At 38.1% G+C, this 24180-nt stretch overlaps 1 protein-coding gene across 2 annotated transcripts in view; it reads right to left on the bottom strand.

The window, feature by feature from the left end:
* Positions 1-1658: 1658 nt before the first annotated feature.
* Positions 1659-24180, bottom strand: part of LOC103149860 (collagen and calcium-binding EGF domain-containing protein 1-like) — a 35145-nt gene continuing 12623 nt past the window's right edge. The window contains exons 3-11 of one of the 2 annotated variants that reach the window (XM_007569211.2): positions 10068-10120; positions 8815-8949; positions 8437-8574; positions 7579-7712; positions 7287-7392; positions 6427-6566; positions 5546-5581; positions 4828-4863; positions 1659-4230 (exon numbers count right to left, since the gene is read on the bottom strand). In XM_007569211.2, the coding sequence (XP_007569273.1) occupies positions 4048-4230; positions 4828-4863; positions 5546-5581; positions 6427-6566; positions 7287-7392; positions 7579-7712; positions 8437-8574; positions 8815-8949; positions 10068-10120 (961 nt within the window). In that variant the 3' untranslated portion in view covers positions 1659-4047. Of the gene's footprint in view, positions 4231-4827; positions 4916-5545; positions 5582-6426; positions 6567-7286; positions 7393-7578; positions 7713-8436; positions 8575-8814; positions 8950-10067; positions 10121-24180 lie in introns of both variants that reach the window. The other variant, XR_477511.2, reaches the window with a different exon arrangement.

Genomic DNA, 24180 nt, shown 5'->3' on the forward strand with positions numbered 1-24180 from the left:
TCTAGAACTGTCTTTTTGACTTTAAGATGTCTTGAAATGAACAAGAGATGTCTTCAATTTTTTTTAATCTAGACAACTTTTCTAGTTCAGATATTGTGAAGTAGCATTCTGACTGATATCACTGATATCTTGAACAATTATTCTGTCTGGTCAAAATGTTCCAGATTTGCTTATCATTTGGACATTTTAATGAAAAAGAAAGCAAAGTGAAATTCCTCCTTTGTCACTTTCGGAATGGGTTGATAGAAGCACTTTTAGCTTTTGACACACAGTGTAATGTGTGTGTCAGAAGAAAAATGAATGGAAATATCTTTGCTGATTTTCGAGGCAGTCTTCAAGTTCACAAAGTTCGCCTTTTCCACATATCCCATATTTAGCTCTTTCTGGATTGTGGCATTTTCTGAAATTTTTTTAATTCTGTAGACAAATGTTTGGACAGCTCAGTAGTACAGTAATTCAAATGTCTACATTTTTAATTTTGACTACTTATAATTACATTTTCAAAAACTTGATTTGTATTTGTATTATGTGTGATCCTTCATTTTAAATATCTTGAAAGGTATTTTGATTCAACAAGATATAATTAAAGACAAATTTTTGTTCTTACTAGTCAGAATGTAAATGGACATATCATTCAGGATAGTCAGAATATACTGATGTGTATCATATTTTTAAATATCTGGAAAGTAGTTCCAGATAGTCAGACAAAAAAATAAAATAAAATAAAATAAAAAATAAAAAAATTATGCTAAAACTGCCTGCCATATAAATCACTATGATTGACTTTGAAGTGTTTTATTCATTGCTGATGTCGAACCCAGGTAAGATCTGCATGGACTATCCAACATGGTCAACCCAATAACATTAAGTTGAAGTAACTTTTCCCTGTTGTTACCCAGCACACTTTTTCCTTCCACCCAACTTTCCATGAATATTTTGGATATGCTGCTGTTTGAACAAATTAAATGTTGTGCTTTCATAAGTTGTAAGCCATAGAAAGCCAAATTAACATAAATGAATTATTAAAATATAATACTGTGTGTAATGAATCTGCTTAACGCATGTGTTTCACTTGTTGAATTAAAATACTGAAACTATTGTCCCTATAAGAAAATACTCTTAAATTAAATATTTTGATTGAGATATTCCTGTATATTTAATTACATATAGGACTGTTTTTCTTGCGCTTTTCTCTGCATTTCAGTAGATGCAACTGGTGTATTAATCCTGATGCTACAAGAACTTTGCCTCTGCTGTCCCCTACAGACTGAGAGTGAAGCTTCCCATTGCATGACAAGCAGTGAAGGAAATGAGATCATCTCTTTCAGTCCCTTGCCTTTCTCTTACTGACACGGTTTTCAAATTGTTTCACATTGTTTTTCCTGATCCCTGTTGACCTGCCAGAGATTGTACTGAGAGCTGTGACCGCACGGCAGGGGGAGGAGCTGTCAGGTGAGAAACCTGTAGCATGCACGCAAAGGTACTAGAAGACAAATAAAAAGTGTGCCTGCATATTTCATATCAGCAAAATCCATGTGAAAATGCATTTGTTTTGATTGCATGATAAAATATAGAAGAATATACTGGAACTCTTCATCAGCATTGAAACTTTAAAAATACTCCAATCCAACAGTGTGAACCAGATAGTAGCATCTGTCTAAATCTTGAAAGTTTAATTATTTCTTTTCTTTACTCATAATTTGGTAGTGTGTTGAAGCACAAACAGTCCCTCACTAACTGAATATGGCCAATGATCACCCTTCCAACTCTTTCTATTCAAATGCCCTGACCACTGACCTCTACCTTTTCCACAATCTATATACTGCAAGAAAAAAATATCTTGCCACATTAGTGTAAAGGAATGATGCATGTGAATTTTTGACATATTTAACTCCTTCTGAGACATTGAAGAAGTAGATATTTATTTACATGGGAAATTAATTTGACAAAACAAATGAAAACCTCACTGGAAAAAGTTAAGATCTTGGAAGGATTTTTTTTTTGTTTTTTTTTTTTGGAGTTTATTAGTAACTTATAGCACCCTCTGCTGGCAGAACTGCGTGCTTTATGATTACAAGTTGTTAAATGTGGAAGATCACTGCTTTACAATTTGATTTACCTCACAAAGCTTTCTCAGCTGGGTTTGGCTCTAAAGTATCTAACCTGTAATTTCGGGAATTGCTTTGAAGTTTGAATAACAAAAGCTTTCATAAGAAACATTCTTTCTCAGTGAACAATTTTCTAGTTCCAGTTATTTATATGGAACATCTTGCAAAATAGGAACAAGTATTGTTGTATTCAATTTATTAGATTTGTTAAATATTCGCCAAATACATACAGATGTTGGCGCCAGTGCGACTGCTGTAAGAAAAGCGTTCAAATAAACTTATCTTTCATTACAGCAGCATTAAGTCACAGATTTTCTTTTAGAACAGTCTAAAAGTTGATTTAAGAACTCATTTGTTTTGCTCTTGACTAAATCCCCACCGGAGGATCTAATTGTACCTCTGCTGTCAATATTCTCTACAACTTCTTCTTGCCAATCACTGATTGATCTCCAATGGTCAGAACTCATGTGACTGGAGTGTGCAGCAAGAGTGACCTTTGACCTCTTTGCACAATATCTCTAAATCACACAAAGTTATTTCTTCTTACTCATCTCACAGTTTTCCAGATGAACAAGATGATCGTAAAAGAAGTTTGATTTTGTGACTGTGTGGATTTGCTTTGGGCCATTATTTTTCTAAAACACTTTCACACACGTTCAGTTTTCTGGAAGAGGCGACCACAATTTTTCTTTTAATATCCTGGAATTTGGGGTAAATTCAAACAAAAAAAAAAATGGCATTGCATGTCCCACCCTTTACGCAGGTATTTATGGGTTTTTCATTCCTTTGCTACTCATTCTGATCTACTTTCAAATATTTAAAATAAAAACCTCCAGAGAAACAGACTCATGTTTAGCATTAGTCATGAAACCAAGGAATAAAATAAGATTATTTTTTAATATATAAATTCAGCTTTCAGATTAAGTTTTGTTTCACACTTTTACCTTTTCATAAAACCATAATCAAAAGAATTCAGTATGGTACCTTGCAGCAGCTTGGAAAACTAAAAGAAAAATACTATTTTCAAAGTTTTCTATGATACATCTGCCAGGTTTGGATTATATCTAGGAGACAACATGTGCAGTCACCAACCTGTTTACATAAACAATACAATTTAAAATAAAATACTGAGTATAAAAGTATATTTTAAATATCAATTGTGTTATATTATTTACATATAAAAATGTCAGTAACCATATTTTGTATTTAATTCCTGCATCATAATGTTAAAGCAGCAGATGCCACCAGTTTTTACTTGTTGCATAGAGTTTTTTTTTTTTTTTTTTCTAATGAAAAATGAAGCCCCAATTGATGATTGTACAATTACAACAACACAATGCTCATGAATCTCATGAAATATTTCCTGAGTTTGCCTCAGAGAACGGCTGCAAAGGTCAAACCTCCGCACTGGACACTGCAGGTGCAGAAAAGGCAAACCGTGCAGATCCAAGGTTGCATTTTTTTTTTCTTTTTTCATAACTGATGCCCCCGCAGGCAATTCATCAGTGGCAAAGCAGAGCTTCCATGGACGGACACAGGAAGAGGAAGAGATGCAGACGATAAAATTCATCGTTTGAAGTGGTTCAGCTCAAAGGCAGAGCTCAGAGGCTCAGACAGGCGGGCTCATATTGTATCTTTCTCACATGATGTCCTGCACGCACAGGCTTCATACACACCCACAGAAATGAAAGGCGGCAAAACTGTGTTGGCAGCAGTTTGAGAGAGAGAGATTTTAAATGTCTGCTATCTCTAATTGGCACAGTTTGAAGCGCTGTCAGAGTTCCAACAAGACTCATTGCTCCACACAGTGACATGTTCATTTCCTGGGAGGTTGCTGATGGGGTGGGGTGGTTCTGAACAAAACTAAAAGGTAGGCACTGGGTTTGGTTCTCTGGCCTCGAATGAATGAATGACGATCTCTGAGCTGGCTGTGAAAGGCTCAGGTTTTGAGTTCTCCTTGTCCAGAGGCCCATTCAACAAAATCCTCCTCCCCGCTGGAATGAGGAGGACTGTCTAGGGAGATTCCCCTCCGCTCGCCGAACACCTTCTCCTGGAGCTCAATGATGTCATTGCGGATGTCAGCCATCACTAGCAAAAGGAAGTCGAAGGAGCCAGGTGGTCCCTGTAAAAAAAAAAAAAATCATATAAATAATTATCATGATTGTGAATATATGCATGTTTTAAACCATATTGTAGAACATGGTCAGTACAGTGGACACCTATTCAAAACTCTGCATTAAGGTTACTGTTTTTGACTCTAGATGTCGCTGCATACACTGCCACCTACTGGGAAACCAGTGTACAGACAATTTACTGAAACTTGCATGGCCCAAAGGCAGTCAGAAATACCCAAGTAATTGCTAGGTACAGATTTTTTTACTGAGTGGAAATCCCAGTCAATCGTTTTTTCAATTACAGTAAACATCATGCATCACTGCCTACATTTTATCACACGATTCTACCATTATTACTTTTATTCAAAAATCTCCAGCGGTAGTTATTTTCTCAAGCTGATAGCAAATGGTATAAAACACCTGTAGGGAATGTAATTGGACTATGGTAATATCTCAGTAAAAATGAGCATGGTGTTAGTGATAGGGTCTGCAGATGCCTTTAAAAACAGGAAGGATTGGGATGTGGTGAATGTCTGATTCCAGATTCAGAAGTAGCAGAAGAGGCTGAGGATTTGAGATCAAGGAATTCACTTGGTTATACTCACAGGGGGTCCACTGGGTCCTGGAGCTCCTCTGTCACCCTGTTGGCAGGAAACAGCAAAGATGAACCAGTTTCTCTCAACTCCTTAGAGACTGAACGTGGTACAGAGTATATTATCACACATGCAGAGCTTCACTTGGGGATTTAAGAGTCAAAGTGGCTAAAGATGAATAAGAAACAGTACCAATCCAATAATGCAAGCTATCCATTTGTGCTCACTAAATATTAAAATTAAATACATAATTACAATTTATAGGTTTGATTTGGTTGGACCAGCCTAAATGTAATCCACATGAAGTCAACTGAATCAATGGAACTGGTATAATATTTACTCATTTATTTATTGTACGCTTTGCTAAGAATCAACAAATGACTTTTGTGAAGAACTGCTGCCGTTGTACTGCAAATAAAGTGAATACACCTGAACTGAGTTGGGCTTTTATTAAGTAAGTATTTAGTAAGTAATTGTACACAAAATGGACCTAATGGTTGCTAAGTAAGGATCTGCAAGTTATGCTGTTCAACTCAGAGTTTGTGGTTAGTGTTTATATGCTAGAGGGTGATTTATTTATTTTTTTATACAATTTTATGCATTATATGGATGTAGAGCAGTCAGATCATTGCATTAATGCAACAGAGGCACCAGATGGCGACTGCAGCTGCACATAAATGCAGAATCAAGAAGAGATACAAAATTAAAAACAAACATCTACTTTCACAACCTTTAATCCGTCTCTTCCTGGAGCCCCGGGCGGTCCCTGTTAAAATGATAAGGACATGGTATTTTTCAGCAATTTTGACTTTATTAAAACATATTCACCAAACGAGCACAAATCATCCGCTGTGCAAGTAGAGTTTTTTCTGTAGCTTTGTCACATACAAAGCAGCCATATTGGATTTTGAAGTGGTGGATTGACTTATACCCTCCCTGATCTTCTAAATGCTGTTACGTGACTTTTGGATTTTATTAATCAGTCTCAGATTAAGGGAGTCAGGATACAAATATAGCCAGAATTTAAAGAATTGTATTCATAGGTTAGTTTGAAAACTCTGAATTCATTTTCCTTCTACAGCAATGCAAAATGAAGTGTTTTCCCATCACACAAAAACCCAGTGAGACATATTGAAGTTTATAACTGTTGTAGCCTAAATGTGGAAAATCTTTAGGGAGATGAATATTTTTTAAAAGCAGTGTATTTTGCAGAGAAATCTTGTGGCATCCTTCTCCACTGTTCTAACAAACTCCACAATGAAATCCTCAGTTCTTTAAAAGACTCAAAGATCTGACTTGTTTTATTTTACCTGCAATTATCACTGAAATGTGTGTACTAATGGAGAAAACTCCTCTCTCTGTTTCAATGTTGTTCCATTGTGCCTTGTGAAAGGTTGCAAATGTTTTATTGAAATATAAAGTAGTGCATGTGAACTGAAGCAGAAAGAATATGGACCTGGGGTATTTTGGGGGGAATAATTGTGTCATAAACTCATCATGTACTCTAGTTTTATGATAAGCAGGTGTGTTTGATTCAGGTTTTGATCTAATGCATATTTAATGTTCTGAATTAGTGACCTACACCGTAGATTGTTTTTTTATTTTTCTTACCATTGGTCCCCTGCGGCCCCTCTTTATGTGTCTGAGATCAGGTTCTGGTCCCATGGGCCCCATGTCTCCCCGTGGACCCCTTGGACCAGGTGGACCTCTTTCCCCTGGATCCCCATTGCTTCCTGGTTCTCCTGGGTGCCCTGTTGAAGACAGCCAGATTTTATTTAATGGAGGAAAAGTAAAATGGAGGAGTGGGTGGCAATATTAAAGTAAAAAAAAAGTGCCACTCTAATTTGTCTAAATAAAATCATTTTCATGACAACTACTATGGTTTTAATCACTTCCATAAAATGTGGTAACACTTTATTTGAAGGGGGCTGAATAAGACTGACATGACACTTTCATAAACATGACATAACATGTCATGAACATGAATAAGCCTTCATGAATATTTATGACTGTTGTCATAAAGCGTCATTTGGTATATTATGACACTTTTAATACAAAGTTGACTTTATCCAAAATGTCTTTGTTATGACAACTTGACATTAACTAAGAAATCATTACTGTTTAAACTTTACCTTTAATAACATAAAGTTACCTGATTTTTAAAGTGCAATCAGTAATACTTTTATAACAAATTTATATCAGCAATGATTTATTGGTTAATGTCAAGTTGTCATAACAAAGACATTTTGAATCATGTCAGCTTTGTATTAAAAGTGTCATAATTTACCAAATGACGCTTTATAACAACAGTCATAAATATTCATGAAGGCTTATTCATGTTCACGACAGGTGTTATGTTTGTGACAGTGTCATGTCAGTCTTACTCACCCCCCTTCAAATAAAGTGTTACCAAATGTTTTGCATATGTAGCGTTTGAGTTGTCACAAGCATCCTTGTCATTTCATTCTTACCTGGGAGACCAGGAGCACCTGGAGGGCCAGGTAATCCAGGAAGACAGGGGCTGTCCGTACTTTTTCCTGCTCGAATCGGCTTGTTGTTGTTTGCCAGTCCAGATACCTGCAAACACACCAGAAGATGAATATGTTTTTGGAAGCATCAGCTGTCTCTGCTGCCTAAAGTTAAATTCGAGTAAGAGTCATCTTAAGCCATGACATTAAGCTCACTTGTCATTCCTCAGCATAAAATTAAAATGTTCTTATGATATCTTTGGCTCAAGCGCTTTAAATGTGGCAGATTTCCTACCTGGTTGTGCGACTGTGTGTTTCCCAGCCGCAGCTTGAGTTGGAACAGGCTGCTTTTCATGTTCATGAAATCTTGACACGTGAACGAGCAGGAACCAGCACTCATCAAAGTGTCGGACTTTCCCGAAGAACTCACTGCACGACACAACAGACATTCTTTATCTTCTGTTTGGTGAAAGCCGCCCATTTAAACAGGATATGCACTACTAATGTTTTTGTAAACACGACTTTGAGTCAAAAGAATGAGGCGAGTTGCTACTTGTGTTTTAAAGAATCTGTAAACAATGCAGGTTCATCGTCGTACTTTTCTCAGGATTAAGTTCCCAAAGGTAAGAAGTTTTAAAAATGCACAATCTTGTGTTTTCCCAAATACGAAGAAGGTTTCTCCATTGCATTTTAAAGGATCTCTGTTATTTTTTTTTAGAATTATATGTTCAGGTTAATTGTCAAATGTAGTCCAAATTCCTTTAAAAAAATGGGAAATAGGCCTTTATTTTGGCACCATTTAAAAAGTTTTAAGCCAGATTTCAACTTTAGTATCACTAGTAGCAAAGGTGCATAACCTTTACAAAGCTGAAACTATACAAAACCCTGAGGGGCGTCACAATTTTTCCTTCAATGTTCTGTGAATGGTAAATCAAACCTAAATGTAGTGCTCACTGGACATACAAAGGTACAAAACTTATTCAGCGCACAACTGAGAGATAAAATTGAACTCTGTGGTGTGACTCATAGTAACAGTCAACTATGGGCTGTAGATAACAATTATCAAGTGGAAGAGACAAACAATATATGCCAAAGATATTTTATATATGTTTAAAGTGCTCAGATCAGTTTCAGAAAACATATGTCAACTCACAGTTGTGCACTAGGATACAGGACCGCTGGTCTGATGCCAGGATGTAACCGGTGCGACAGCGGCACAGAAAGCTCCCAACTGTGTTCACACATTCATGGTCGCATAGACTTTTACCAGAGACCTCACACTCATTGATGTCTGTAGGCAGATCAAAACATGCAAAGAGACAAAGAGCGGAGGTCCAGCTATAAACTGCGACATGAAAACCAATAAAAATCACCAAGATGTCTGATATTTTACATGCATAATATAATTTACACAGAAAGAGGCTGTGGAGGCTGAAACTAGAGGTGTTCATTGTTCAAATAAAATCAAAATTTTTGTGTTATTAGAGACAATACATTATATGTAAACTAAGAGAGAGAGAGCCATACTGACCCATGCAGTAGGGAGACTTGTGGGTGCGGTGTCTCTCCCTATTGAAGCGATAACCTGGGTAACATGTACAGACGACTCGACCAAAGTTGTCTGTGCACTGCTGCTCGCAGGGTGACGCGGCGCAGACATCCACACCTGAAGACGATAAGAGAAGACCGACTCATCTCACTGCTGGGAAACGTTCCAGCAGCTCATGGAAGAAAATATCAAGCCAGTCAAACTTGCACGACTTATTAACGAGCTAAAATCCCCCTTTTATTGTGTCACACTACAAAGATCAGAAGGGAAAAAAATGTAAAATGAAAGAAGTATATGAGTACTACAACTAAATACTTTAATACTTTAAGACTGTTACCGCAGTGTTGAGCTGGTTAGTGTTATTTCAGCTTAAAGCGAACATGAAATCTACAACCTGACCCCTAAGGGCCTCATTTTTGAAACTGCTGCTGCCTTTAACTCTTTAGATTTTGTGTAACAGAGCCAGACAGTAATGTTTACTTTTCTGAAAGTAATATTCTCCCGGTTTATGTCCATGACATTTGATTTCACCACAATGCAGATTTTATTGAAATCACTCCATTACAAGCGCTTGTTTTCAGCCTGGAGGCACAGCACCATCTAGTGGCTGATGCAAAATAGAGTTAATGCATGTCACAAATAATGTGAAAAAATGTCCTCCTTTAAATATAATAGAACTAAGCTAAACTTCAAAGTAGCCTTGATCTATAGTTCATTAGTATTTCTGGAGATCTTCTAGAGGTTTTATTTGAAAATTTTAAATGTTTTAATTTACTTCCTGACCAATTTCAGAGAAAGTAAAGAAATTCCTCTGACCCTTTCAGCATAGTTTACACATGAAAGACTGCCTCTAAAACATGTTGTAAAATCACAACCGAAAAATTTGAATATGAGTTCTGATATGCTCATTTGTTAAATTTAAAGCACCACGGAAAATTACACCCAGCTAGTAAACATTCCTTTCATTAACCACACCTTTCTACATTAACATAATGTATCTTAAATGTTTTCATTAGCTGCAATCATCATATAGAAATAAATGCTGCAAAACATCAGCTTGCGTCTGTAATCTGCAGTTAGACAGAAGTGTGCATAAACTGAATAAAAAAACGCATCACTTTTGTTTCCTCTCAGACAAAACTTCTCTTGTTTTAGATCAGCTGGAATTTTCTGCAGTTATTTCCATTTGCTCAATTCCACATTAGTGAGAACAGATCAGTGTATGGTTTACCTACTTTCAGGTATGCACTGGCCCATCACAAACCTGAATCCATCACAGCACTTCCTCCTGCAATACAAGACGGAAGAAAATTAAATGTTGGTCCATTAGCATGATCAGGAAACAAATTGTCTTTTTCAGTAGAACTTATTCTACTGGGTGAGGTTGTTTTTTTTTTTGTTTGTTTTTTTTTTGTCTGTTCCTATAACACAGTGTATTAATTTGCAAATGATAACAGTAGGTTTTAGCATAGCTACATAACATAACTCATATTTTTAAAACTTAATTAGTCACAGCATGACAGTTAAAAAAGATTTCAAAAGAATAAAATTGCATGAATTGAACAACACGAGTATCAAAATAGGCACCATAAAGACTTCCTTATATCCAGACAAAACCCCACTGAGAAGCACATTTTTAGGCTGTTGAATAAAAAGTAAACACAGAGTAAACTGTTGTGCTAACAACTGCACTTGTGTTAAGAATAGCAGCAGACAGAAGTGTTGATATCTCACATCTGGAAGTCAGAGGACAACAGACCACACAGAGGAATGCGTGCAGCTGACGGAGTGACCTATAGATCATTTACAGTAAAGCTGTGGAGATCTGGGGCACCAAACGCACTCATTAGGAAGTCCGGCTTGCAGTTCACTCACCTTTAAACTGAGTGAAAGCTGCTATACTAGTGGAATGTGTTTTTCTACTTTCAAATTACTGCTGTGAAAGGCATAGTAATTATCCACAAAAAAAGAACAAAGTTGCTATTGTTATAGCTTGTCTGATTTCCTGTCATGAAAATTGTAATTTGTGCACATCCATCCATCCATCCATCCATCCATCCATCCATCCATCCATCCATCCATCCATCCGTAAATTAGTAAATAAATGATGAAAACATTGTCGTCGTTACTTATTTACAGCAAAACATTTTATATATTTGTAATTCATTTATATACATTTCTGTGTCTGATTTAATTTTCATTTACTTATTTACTTTTGAACATTCACTTATGTATTTTTTTCAGTTTTTAACAAGTTAAAACCTTCAAAATTTACTTCTTACTTTTTGGGTTACTTTCTCGTTTGGATATTTGATTTTTTATTGACTTCTCCATTTGGTTACTTACCTACAGCCCTTAATTGTCCCTTCCCTGCTTTATTAGATTCTGTTACAGACCTCCATGTACTAATTAGCCTGCCACTGACAAGCCATATGAAGAAAGAAGTTCACAACATTTCCCTCTGATTGCTGTAGGTTGCAGTTGCAGAGCATGTATGGTTACTCTCCTCAGAGAGGTGGGGGTCACAAGGGGTGGGGTGTTTTATATGAAGATTTTTTTCTTTTTTTTCTTTTTACCACAAATGATTTATAATGTTTGGAAGTGACACTCGTCCAGCCAGCCCACAACAATTCACCACACTTTACAGACGTTGCAGCTGGAAAGAAAAAGCGAGGAAGTGGCTTAGAAAGTGGCCACGGTACAAAGATTGCACATGAAACTCATGCAGACATTTGAGCAAGAGGCAGAGGGGGATCTAAAATGATGCCCCATCTACAGACCTCTCTTCGATAGAACATTGCTTTTATTGTCCTCCATCTAGCCTCCCTACAACTTTAAATCACAGTGAGTCCCCCTCTATGCCTCCTTCTTGTGAATGAAAAATAACTTATAAAACACAACGGCTGGCCTGCACTGATGAGATCCAGATGAGGGTAGCTTTAATCTGCAGCTTGTAGCTGGGAGTGTTGAGAAGGTTGGATAAGGCCAGACATGGAGGTGAGGTGGAGAAAGGGGAGGGTTAACGCTGAGATTAAGACTGACACTCATTCAGTCAATCTGTCGATCCATCCGTCAGTCAGTTGGTCTTCTGAGATGAGTTAATGTGTTACAGATGCTGAAAGGTCTTCACTTTACATGAATATAAATGTTTATCTGGTTTAAGAAGTCTGCCTTTGATTTGTATTATTTCTCTGATAGGACCACAAAAGTTTCAAGGAACAACCTTCTGCAATTTATCTCATTTTCAGTTTTTTTGGATTTGTTCATTTTAAAGAGAAGATGCTGCTCCTTGAGAGCCAGAAAATTGTGCATAAAGGTCTGCCTCACTCACATGTTGAGGTCACTTTGACCTGTTTCTTCTGCAGAGTTTGAGTCGTCTGGATTTCTCCTTTCCCACAATAATCCTCCCTGAAATTCTTGAGGTTTTTCTCATGAAGTGCTGGTCAAGTGGGCACTCTTACGTGCTGTCGGATGACTTTATGTGCTGCTGGCTTGGTTTTGTGTGCATGCTTCTTTCAAAAACAACAACAACAAAAAAAAAACATTTTGCTACAGAGATTTTATTCCATTTGCCACTTCGAATGTGGGTAGAACTGGGCAGCTATATATAATAAGATATAAGAAAGAATAAGAATCCTAACCTAAAGAAACATAATCAACACAGTAGACTTAACTTTGACTGCATGTACATATGTCAAAGGGCATATATCTTCATTATATCATATATTCATATATTGAATAACTGAGTCTTTATATCATAAAATTGGCAAAATTGCTGGAGAACTTTTTAGAGGTTGCAAAAAAATAGAGAAAGAATCAGAGGCTCACTTTACAGTATGACAATTACTCTAATTATACAGACTTTATGTGCAACAACTTAATTCAATTGTGCTTCTGCAGCAAGACATGAAAAATGTTCACAGAGGTTCTTCATCACATATAACTGAGTTTGAGCTATTTTGAGAAATAAACCTGAAGAGACGTATCCCACAAGACCAGCAGCTGCCCCAAAACGTCTAATGGGCAGAAGAGTGGAGTGCAGGATCAACTCTTTGTGCTTTTGCTTTTGGAAGGTGAATGGAAACTGTTTAGAGAGCCTGTAAGCAAATTCAACTTGACATAAGCTCTGAAAAAAAGTTCAAATGAAATATAGGTTACTGTTTTGGAACTCCATCTGTGTGTGTAAAAATGTTTTCTGTTAGTTAGAAGATTTTTATTGGCATCAAATGCAGACTATTAGTCTCATTTAAAGGCAACATTACAATATTCTAATTCCCAAGTGATGTATGAGGCCTGGGATATTATCCCGTAACGAGGTGGTGCAGCCTTTTAACGTCAGTCAGGATTTATTAATTAAGCTAAGCACAACTCTAACAAACTGTCTCTCTGCCAGCGTCCTTTTCCACATCCTCTCAGCAAACTTTGTTTGAGATTTAAGACATGCATACATAGATTTAGGCCAATGTCAGCATCGTATTTCTCTGATCATTCTAAACTTTCACTGGATGTTGACATAATTTCTTTTTCTCCATTTGGTTCTTCCCTCTTCTGCTCTGACTGACATATTATTGGCCTAAAGTTGCTCTCTCTTTGTGGGGGTGACCTGCTGGCTCCTACCATTTCATGCAAAGGAAAATCCATCAAGTTCAGTTAGACTTAGACCAGGACATGTCCAACCTGTAACAGCTGCTTTTATATGAAAGAGTCTTTGTTGCATGATTGGTTGCATTCATTTAAGTTATTTAAACAGTGCAAGCCACTATTATCCTAAGTTAGAGTGAAATACTCTGAACGTTTCCCATTAGCTTCAGGTAACCTCGGACTGATTCACTGTTTTTGCTTAGATGACTTTATATTTATAGGGAATGGATTCAATCTGATCATGTATTTCTACTGAGCTGAGTCAAATAGAGAAGCTCATCTCCAGCAGGCGGATGGGCTAAGTGTAAGACCTCAACAGAACGTTACACTGGAAGAATGTTATATGTCTTATTTTGGCCCAAAAATGTAGATAACTTTTGATTTAATAGCAAAGTTTTGAACTACACTGCCTTGCATGCATAGATCTAGAAAATTTTCAGAACATTTTCAGATTTTACCTGTTTTTTACATCTTCAAACATATTTTGATACACCAAAAAATAGTGTGACAAGGAAGTGAAATAGGAAGGAAATAGTTTAGACTTGGTATCCAAATTCTCTTTCAAACCAAGCTGTTTGGAAGTGCTGGAGAACCGAGTTAGAACAACACCAGTACTTAAGATTACTGCAAACATCTTAGTGCCAGATACCACAGCGCACTATGAGAAGTCTAGTAGAGTCCATGCCTTAAAAGATCCCATAACGTAGGTGGTTGTAATGTTGTGCTCACTAGATTGTAATGATTTTAGCTGTATTTTACCCTTTGGGGTCCAAACCTGCCTCTTTGTATGATAAAAGTTTCCAGACCCCTGGAACAACAACTGTTCACTGGAACAGCAACGTAACATGACATTCTTGAACTGAGATCAACAGAACTACTTTCATGTGAGTTCATTCCCTAAACTAACTCTTTGGACAGTATCCATTGCATCATAAAAAGCAGGACTGGATTGTTTAGTTGCCTTTTCTTTTACTAATTGTTTACTGTAAGTGTATTAGAGTGGAATGGCTGCCATGCTGAAGTAATGTATGTCTTTTTAATGCTGTTCTGATGTCGAGTTTTGGGTCAACCTGTGTGTGCATGTTTTGAAATTAGCAGCGCTAGGCCACACGCTTTACAGTAAATCAGCCGTTGAAAGTGTGTGTTAATAATAAAAACAGAATGAACATGATCAAGCAGTCCTTCTTGGCTTCTGCTGATACAGTCAGTATGGGTATCATCAACCATGACAGTTGGCTGCTGGGTCTGACAGCTTGTGTACCCAGAGCCAATAAATTACAATAAACAGAACCAAATATTCATTACATTGCGCACGCTGAGATATGCACTGTGACACTTCCATTAGCTTTGATAGATACAAATAAAGCAGAAATCTCACACGCAACAGCAGCAGACAGCAATAATCTTTTTGATTAATGGCGGGAAAAGGAGACTGATCTGAACTTTGTTGTTTTTTTTTTCTTTATAGGTTTGATTCAATCAAACATCTAACAGACAGTTGCTAAACCAAATAATCAATGTGGATATAAATATAGCCCAAACCAATTCAGAGTATACTGATCTGATTCTCAAATCTGTCTTTTGATGTGGCCTTTTTCAAATGAATTTCTTCTATTGGTCATCTCAGCTGGTATGGGGTTGACCCAGTAAGAGGTGTAAGCAGGCTCTTGTGTAACCTCACTCTGCTGGTGCATTTTCAGCCAAAATCAGCTTGAAAGCACGGCTAGAAACACAAAGACAAGATCCAGAGGCAGGCATGGGCCCAGATCACTTTACACTGAAGATTATGTACTTTAGAAAGTGGTCTCCTCCCACAGAGGGGATGCTCTCTATTATGGTTTCGGCTACAGCGTTGCCATGATTTATTTGAGCAATTGCAGACAGGAATGCACTAAAAAGGATATTACGGAGTAAACCCTCGCTGATTTTAACCCCGGTATATTCTGCCGTTGTCCTGACAGCCTGGGTGAAGCTTTCCATTAATGCTGCTCTGTTAACTATGCACAACAAGCCCAATCCTCCCAACTGGCAGGCAGAGATACAGTGACGCATTTATGATCACCTCCAGTAAAATGTGTGAAAAACACACAAAACGAATCTTTTATTGCAGTGGCGCAATCTCACAGTGGAAAAATGAGAAATTAAATATTTAATTTGAGCACGTGGAAGCATTTCTGTCAATACTTCAGACACCCCCACCCAAATTGGCCATAAGACAACTCTTAGTCTTTTATAACGTTGCTCAAGGTTAGAGCGACCACAGAAAAGGATATATGATTTCTCTTTGCACAATCTCTCAGAACATCCAGGTACTTTCTTCTTCTCAGCCCACAGATTTTCTGTAGGATTACGGTAGGCAGGCCTGGATGACCATGGAAGAAGTCTGATTATGTGTTGGTGAAATATTTCTGTGTAAATTTGACCATATGTTTTAGACCATTAGCCCTCTGAAAGACCTAATGATCAATTTTCTCTTTTATTATTCACTTGTTATTTCAAGCAGCCTCCATTTTTGTTTTTATACTAAGCCGGTTATGCTAACCGGGTTCTAGCGTTTGGTTTTACCGCTGGTTCTTTATCTGAAAAACTGGTTCAATCCTGGCCTCAACTTTGACCTCGGCCAGAGGAAAAAGCCAGTTAAACTAGCTGAAGGCGGGTATGTGCAGGCCAGCAACAGATCAAAATGTACAAAACTCCAAAATTATTTGTTAATTTTGACCTGCCTGGTTTAAAAAACAAAAACAACAAGAGCAACTATCTTCATCTTAAACATCACTGACCTTTCAAGTGGCTGACATAGTGGCAGAGATGGGAGTTTATCTAATATTGATGTTTAGAGGAAAGAGAAATAAAAGTAAGAAAGGAAGTAGGGGATATTGGCATGAGGAGGAGGATGGCTTTTGATTCAGGGATGACGGTTGTTGTGAGCTCACAGTGTTCCCTTGTGGGACTGCGGTGGGAGGGACACAGGAAGTGGAGCTCAGTGGAGGTCAATGGCCTCTTGACATACCAGGACAAGGGCCCAGCCATGTGTGTGCCACTTTGATGGATGCATCTAACTAATGAAGCTCATACGTGTTACAGTTAGGGCATGCTGTATCCATCAGCCGAGATGTAAGTGATTTATTTGTTTTAAAACCTCCACAGATGAAGAGAGCTGTAAAACTTGGCTCGCTGCATTGTACTGTGCATGGTTGTGGGGTGATGCATTACCCTGAAACACATTAGCACGATGAGGGAGACAAATAAGATGGGATTTTGGAGGGGAGCCGCGTCTTCATGTTCCTTTTTTGAAGTCGGTATTCGTTTCATATGCAGACAGTTTTTGTTTACATCTTTTCACCGTGTCGCTCATTTTCTGCTAGTTGTGAGGTGAGAGAAGTTTATAAGGTGCCTCAACTGTTTTCACAGTTCTCACTCAAAGCATGTTTAGAAAACCATTATTTATACTTTTATGTCCCTTTGGTTTCACAATAGAAGCAAGAAATTCAGCATGTTTGACATACATCTGAAAAAGCTCTAAACGCTAAAAATCTCTTCTTTTGTTAAATCTCAGATTTCGTCTTTGTTGAAACTCTGCAAAGGTTTTACAGCAACTTCTTCCTAAAGATGATAGGGTGTTAGCACAGCAGCAGGTCACTTCTAGAGGCTCTTTTTAACTTGTGTTAGTATACATGTGTTAAGGTGTTGAGTGCGAGCGCCTCCTCTCTGTTTATTTGCTCTGCCAGTCCACTTCCAGGGCCCAGGCCTCAGGGGAAGCATCAGACCTGCCACCTAACAGAGGAAGCTTTGACTGGTAGCACATCAAATGAGGCCTGCACCACTTTGACCAGAACACAATCCAACCTGCGCTCCTCCTCCTCCTCCTCCTCTCCGCTTCACCTCAACACTCCAAAGATTGCAACACCATCTCTCCCACCCTTCCACAAAGTTTTCAATTCTGTATGCTCAGGCCGCAATATGAAAGTCATGAGCATAAAAGTGTTTGAACACGATAGGCCCCATTGTTTTCCAACCTTTTTTTTTTTTTAATTATTATTATTTTTGAGGGTTGTGCTGTCTCACACCAAACCTCAGACACCACAAACCATATCATCAAACAATGCTGATGACTGAGAATGATGCACTTTCCCACCAGATTTTCCTAAAACGGCGATTTGTTTTCACTAAACGTAGTGGTTTATTAAACTGTTGTGGTTTTAGGGCTGGAAAAAAAAAAAAAAAAAAACTCTGGCAATATGCAAGCAGAACATTTACTGGCTTACTTGGAACATGAAGGAAGAGTTGTGCTACAGGATTGCATCATGAACATTCCCCCCAGTTTTATAGGAACCACAAAAATCCGTCCAGACATTTAGATTTAGCGAGATGGGCTTTGCTTTAGAACTACACTTATACAATCATTGGTGATATGAATAAGGTGAAAAGGGCTGAAAATGTTATTGTGGGGTTTAGGAGACTGACACAGCTCTCCTTGTGATCTTTGGCCTTTGTGACCCTGTCCAGACTCAATGTCTCTCCAGAAATTTGGCATCTATGACCCCTCCGAGAAATGATCCACCCTGTCCAAGTCAACAACCAATCTGTAAACACATAATGTTTGAAATGCATAACTTTCAAATGAAGCATATCACTTTTACCGCTATTTGAAGGTGGAAGCTCCCATGAACTATTACATTTTTTAAGTAAACATTAGAGTAAATGTAATCGCAGCAACAGCATATAATCACCTTTTGGTGCATGTGTGGTGATCAGAGATGTTTCTCAAAAGCAAAATGCATTTTTCTAATGTTGAGAACCGTAATGTTTATAATAGTGACAACATGATTGTTACTGGGCCTCGTAAGCTAATTTGAACTTGAACAGTTTACATTTTGTGCAAAAAAAGAGAAAATTTTGTTTATTTTGTTGGGATTTTATGTGACGACTTCAACACGAAATCGCACTGTGAAGAGGAGAAACTTTATAAAGAAGTTTACGAGATTTCTTGTAAAAATAAAAAGTGTGCCACTAATTACTTTTAAATATTACCAAATTTGCAAATAAATCCCCCTGTGTGTTATGTAATCCCAGTATAAACCCAGCTGTTCTGTTAAGACCTCAGAGGTTTGTTAGAGAACATTAGCAAACAAACAGCATCATGTAGATACAGCAGACAGAGAGTTGTGTTACAGTCTCATAAAGAGGATGCTCAGGGTTGTCTATAATTATCTTGAACTGATGATGAATCCTTCTTACAAGTAAGGATTGAAATGTGAAATGTCTTAACTGTACCTGCTGAAAACAATCTGATGGCTACAATTTAAACCAGGTATAAAAAATAAATTCATTCATTCAAATTTTCTTGTGAGAATATCGTGAGATTGTGTGAATTAAAGACTGTCACCTACAAGCAGAAGTATGGTTCTGAGTTTGATATCAGCTAGTTTATTAATTTGACCAGGGGCGTTTCTGTACTGTGTAGCAACTGAAAACCAAACCGCTCAAACAGAATATTAAGATGAGTCTAAATTTGTGTAACACAACTAGTTTTTCTGAGATTAAAGGACAATTAAGATGATTTTAGTTGAGAGTCTGCAAAGTTAGAAATAAAACAGCTGTTCTAATGGGTAACAAAATGAAGGATGTTAATGTGGCTTTTTTAAAATGTGAGGCTGATGTGGTGAGCCACCATATTCTTTGTGGGAGGGAGAGTCTGTGACTCTGCGCCCTTCAGATGGAGAGCCCTTGGCAGTTTCAAGGCTTGGTTGGACACGAGATCTGGTGCTGAGACCGAGCTTGTTGATGGCTGTAAAGGAAAATCTGAAAGTAGGAGGAGGAAGCAGGGAGTCGTTGGTGATTTGTAGAGAAATGTCAGGATGAGGCTGCGTCTCTGCCAGCCATTTAAGCCTCTGGCATATAGTCTTAAAGAAAATAACGAAAACGTGCAACAGTTTTAATGTTGGTGCTTAGTCTAAAACATGAAACACTTGGATTTCACAGCACTCAGCAAGTCTCCCCTGACTGCGATCCATGTTCTCTTCCCACACACAGTGGTGCCGGCACCAGTGGAGGGGAGTTGGAGGAGGAGAGCTGGCAGCCTCCAGATACGGAGCTCATCCAAAAGCTGGTCGCTCAGATTGAGTTTTACCTGTCTGATGAGAACCTGGAGCACGACGCCTTCCTGCTCAAGCACGTCAGATAGCAAAGTTCAATTCATCACCCAAACCAGAAACAGTGGGGAACAACTGTAAACCTACAAGACATGGCCATCCAAACAGCTGCGTGGAGAGCAAGTAACAAAGCTCATCTTCTGAAAACATCAGCCCCAAAGCGTGGGTTGTTGCAATGTCATGCTGTGGTGATGCCTTTTTTCAGTATTGGCAGGGAAACTGGTCAGAGTTGAGAAGACATGGAGCTAAATACAATATAATCCTGGAAGGAAAGCTGCAAAATATTTAAAACAGGGGTGGGGGCTCACTTTCCATCAGGAAACAACCCTAAACAAACACCCGGCTGAGATCAAAGTATATCTGCGAGTCGGTCAAAGTCCTCACCAAAACCTGTGGCAAGACTTGTAAATTGATGCTCCATCCAATCCAAGTCAGTTTGAAATATTTTGAAAAAGAATGGACAAACATTTCAGTCCCTATCTGAGGCAGTCTGGAAGAGACTTTGTCCAAATATTTCCAGCTGTAGCTGCAGTGAAAGGATGTTCAACAGACTGAGGGGCTAAATGTTAATGCACAGTACGCTTTTCAGACTTTAATTTGAAGTCCTTTGCACCCTTTCCACAACACAATTATGCAGCATTTTGCTTTAGTCAGTCACATAAAATCCCAATGAAACAGTTTCTGGTTGTAGGATGACAACAAATGTAAAAGCTTAGGGCTTTTGAACAGTTTTGCAAGACCCTATAAAATAATCTGGGAAGCCAGAGTTTAAAGTCTGATAGCTGTGTGTTAGAGCAATGTGTTTCCATCGTCAGGCACGGCAGGATTTTCTGGAAGAGCATATTGGCATGAGTAGATGAATAAAAATCCAGTTATGGACTGGCAAAGCATTTCACATTAAAACGTGAGTGACAGTGACTGAGCTCCATCCAGCCGGGGGTAAACTGGGACAGAAGGGTTATAGCAGGGTGAGTGAAGTAAGGTCAAACTAATGAGAGATCACTGATGAGGGTTTGTGAGTTTTCATGAAAGACGAGAAAAAGAAAAAAAAAAACTCTGGCAAACATTTCTACTACAAAATGTAGCTAATGCTCAAAGTGATGGACCGATAAGACCTGGAAGGTTTTCCAGTTCTTGTAAATGGTCTCACTTCGGCATTGATGTTGGAAAATCCTGGAGGTATTGCAAGATTTATAGCTGTTTTCATCTTTTAAGTCCCTGGTTGTTCAGTGTCAAACAAGGACCCCTGTTCTCATGTTTCAGTTCTGTTACATGAAGCAGAGCTTCATGTATGCAGGCACATGCTCCCGGCAGTGCTTGTCGACATCAAACAATACATGTGACAAAAATACAGTTCCAGTCTGTTATCAATTGGCTGGTGATCTGTTTTCCTGAGTAACCGACAGTGACAACAAAGCCATAAAAGGGTTGGAAAGAACTAATCTGGAGCAGATTATTTTTTAAAAACATTAAACGTACTTGTCCAGAGGGGTCTTCAGGTGTGCACTAATCAAAAAAAGATGGCCAACAAAGCTAAAGTTGTTGGGGAGGTCTGAATTTGGGTCTGCAGCTCTACGAAGACAATTAAAAAACTATTAAACGCAGGAAGCTCAACGCAAAAGCCTCAAAAATGTCCTCTCAGAGAACAAAGACGAAGAACCCTGTTAAGTTCTGGGGGAAGACCTAGACTATGAATGGAGTTTAACATGGCTAAAAGAAATCTTGCATCAAGTCCAAGTGTGAGAAAAACAGGCTTGTTAGGATTCCCACAGCTTGAAGTTTACTGGTCACGATTCAAAGTATACAGGGAGAGAGAGAAAAAAGGATAATAGAAGAGAGACAGAGCAAAAAATAAAAGATGCCCAGTGGAATGTAAACGATTTTTAAGTGCATCGTGTTTGAATGACTATGAGTTCCCACTCAAGAGTTTTCACACAACAGTGAGACAACAGTTTGAGGCCAGGAGACCTGAACCAAACTCAGAGCTGTCAGTGCCTCTCTGAAGTTCCCTCAGATGGATTAACAGCAGACTGCTGGCAGGTGAAACTGAACCTCTAGAACACACATGCTGGTATATCATATGTGAAAAGCATAAAAGCGCACATATGTTTATGGTTTATCAAATTTGGTCCCACTCACTGCAAGCAGACATCCGCAAACTAAGACAGTATTTGGCAGCATTTTTATCCTCGTGAACACAGGTTTACAACCACATGAAGGTGATCTCATTCATCTGCACCTGTGCACACAAACAGGCTGAAGTCGATACACTGCGTCAAATGTAGCAAATATTAAGTCCAGACATTCACAAATTGTAGCATTGTAGAAATGGATCGGTGAAGAGTCTTCAAACATCTGTCTGAAGGTGTGTATTCATGGCTGCATCTGTTCTTTGTTTCGTAGGAAAATGAAACCAGGTTGTTTCAGACCTGAGTCAGACTTTTTTTTTTATTGTTTTTGTTGGTACAGTAACTATCACTAATTATATCAGTGTGGATGATATAATCAGATCTAAAGTGCAGAAAGTAAGTATTGAGCATGTCAGTGGTTTTCTCATATATTTCTAATGGGCTTAAATTCATGCCAGATGTTGGTAATGACCCCAAGCACCCCACATATACAATGAATTAAAAATAAATTACACTATAGATTAAAATGACACATGCAATATGCATTAAATACTCAGTGAAACCTATGAAACTTTAAAACATGTCAAAGGGTTGGTAAGGTGTGATTTTTACCATGCATTTATCACAAACTGTCTCAGATACTGAAGGTTCTGTCAACTTGTTCTAGACCATCATAGCAGTTTTAATTTCCTTTCCTGTAACCAGTTTAATGTTTTTCTGGCTAACTGTGTTTTTCTTTGTGATAAATCGATACTAGATTTTTTTTAAAGGTTTTGTTGACTCTAGTATTGGTCAATTTTGAGACAGGAAAACAGGTTGGGAGAGAGAGGGAAGACATGCGGTAAAGGTCAACAGGCCGGGTCTTGAACCTGTGATGCCCACGTCGAGGATTAAAGCCTCCATAAATGGGTCGCGCTTCACCGCCGTCCTCAAATCGACTATGGTTTCCTCCTCCTGTGTTTTTCATCAAGCGCTTCTCACAAATTTTTCCATCCATCCTTCTCATAATTACAACATGACTTCCAGTATACTTTTCTTGTGAGAACACCTCCATATCTTGATGTGCTGACCTTCAAACTTTATTCTCGATATGTTACTTTTGGGTGACGTTCAATGTAACTCCTCCTCTAAGCACAATTCGTGGAATCGACAAAGTTCACATCTGATTTTATAAGGTCAGTCTGTCGCCCACTATATTAGTGGCTTGTCAAAATGTTTTGCAGCAAACTTTGAGCAAACTTCAGCATGCTATATCTTCAGTGTAAATTTACTTAATTTGCTGTGGGTGCATAAAATACAATACTAAGGGTTTTATTTTGGAGGTTAAAATTGCTTTCTTGACATCATCATTGCACCTCAGTAAATGTGCTACTTAGATTTGCTAGCTAATATTAAAAAAGACAATTTGACGCCATTATAAGAGTAAACACGGAGAGAAATAAAGAATCTGACTGATTCAGAGAATGTCAAGCATAAGAAGTCTTGCTTGTTAAACTGAGAAAGAAACAAGGATGTTTTACAAAGCTCCACTCTTGCAAGGATTCAGCATTTAGGACCAGCTTTGTAAAATCTTACAAAACTGCAAGATACAGTCTTGCAGTTTTGGACTATCGAGGACTATTTGGTGGAGTCTACAGTAATAATTTCCCCAGAAAAAAAAAATGATGTAAACATAAATGCACCAATGTGAATTGCAACAAAGCTGCTCATCAAGAACATCGCAGGAAATTTGATGTTTCAACGGCAAAAGAAAACTGACAATTTTTACTTGTTTTCTGTAAGACAGCCCAGTTACATGTCTTTGTACGGACTAATACTTTGAGATTACAGAAAAGCTGACAGCTGTTTGGTCCAATAAAAGAAAACAGGGGTATATTATGTTCACGGAGGTATAGCCATCCATGGACACATTGCGAATATAATGGGACAAACTGGCAGGTGATGGAATTTGTAGAGAGAAAAAGTTTAAATTGAGATTTAAGAAAACGTGCCAAAAAAGGTGTAAATAAAAACATGTAGACACCAGAAAGTCTAATTTTATTTTATTGCAATTCAATTCCCTTATATCTAATTACAGCTAATCCTTTCAATCAATAGAAGGTAAAACTGTGTGGGAAAAAAAAAAACCTAACAGAGGCAACATAATGGATTGTTTTATAGCCTGTAAGAGGGAGGAACTCTGACTGCAGATCCCAGCAGACCTTACATGTTCAGCCCTGCAGCCTATGAGCCACACATGCAACATGTAGCAGACGGAAGAGGGAACACATGTGGACATGAACACACACAAATGCATAGAAACGTCTGCTTCTCATCACCTGCTACAAAAAGCAAAAAGCTTTCCACAATCACAAGCAGATGAATCACACTTTACTGATTTATTCGGCCTGTTTCTCATTCTTCACTACAATCCCCAAGCTTTGGTG

Source organism: Poecilia formosa, unplaced genomic scaffold (genome assembly GCF_000485575.1).
Source record: "Poecilia formosa unplaced genomic scaffold, Poecilia_formosa-5.1.2 Scaffold238, whole genome shotgun sequence".
In the NCBI taxonomy this organism is placed as follows: domain Eukaryota; kingdom Metazoa; phylum Chordata; class Actinopteri; order Cyprinodontiformes; family Poeciliidae; genus Poecilia; species Poecilia formosa.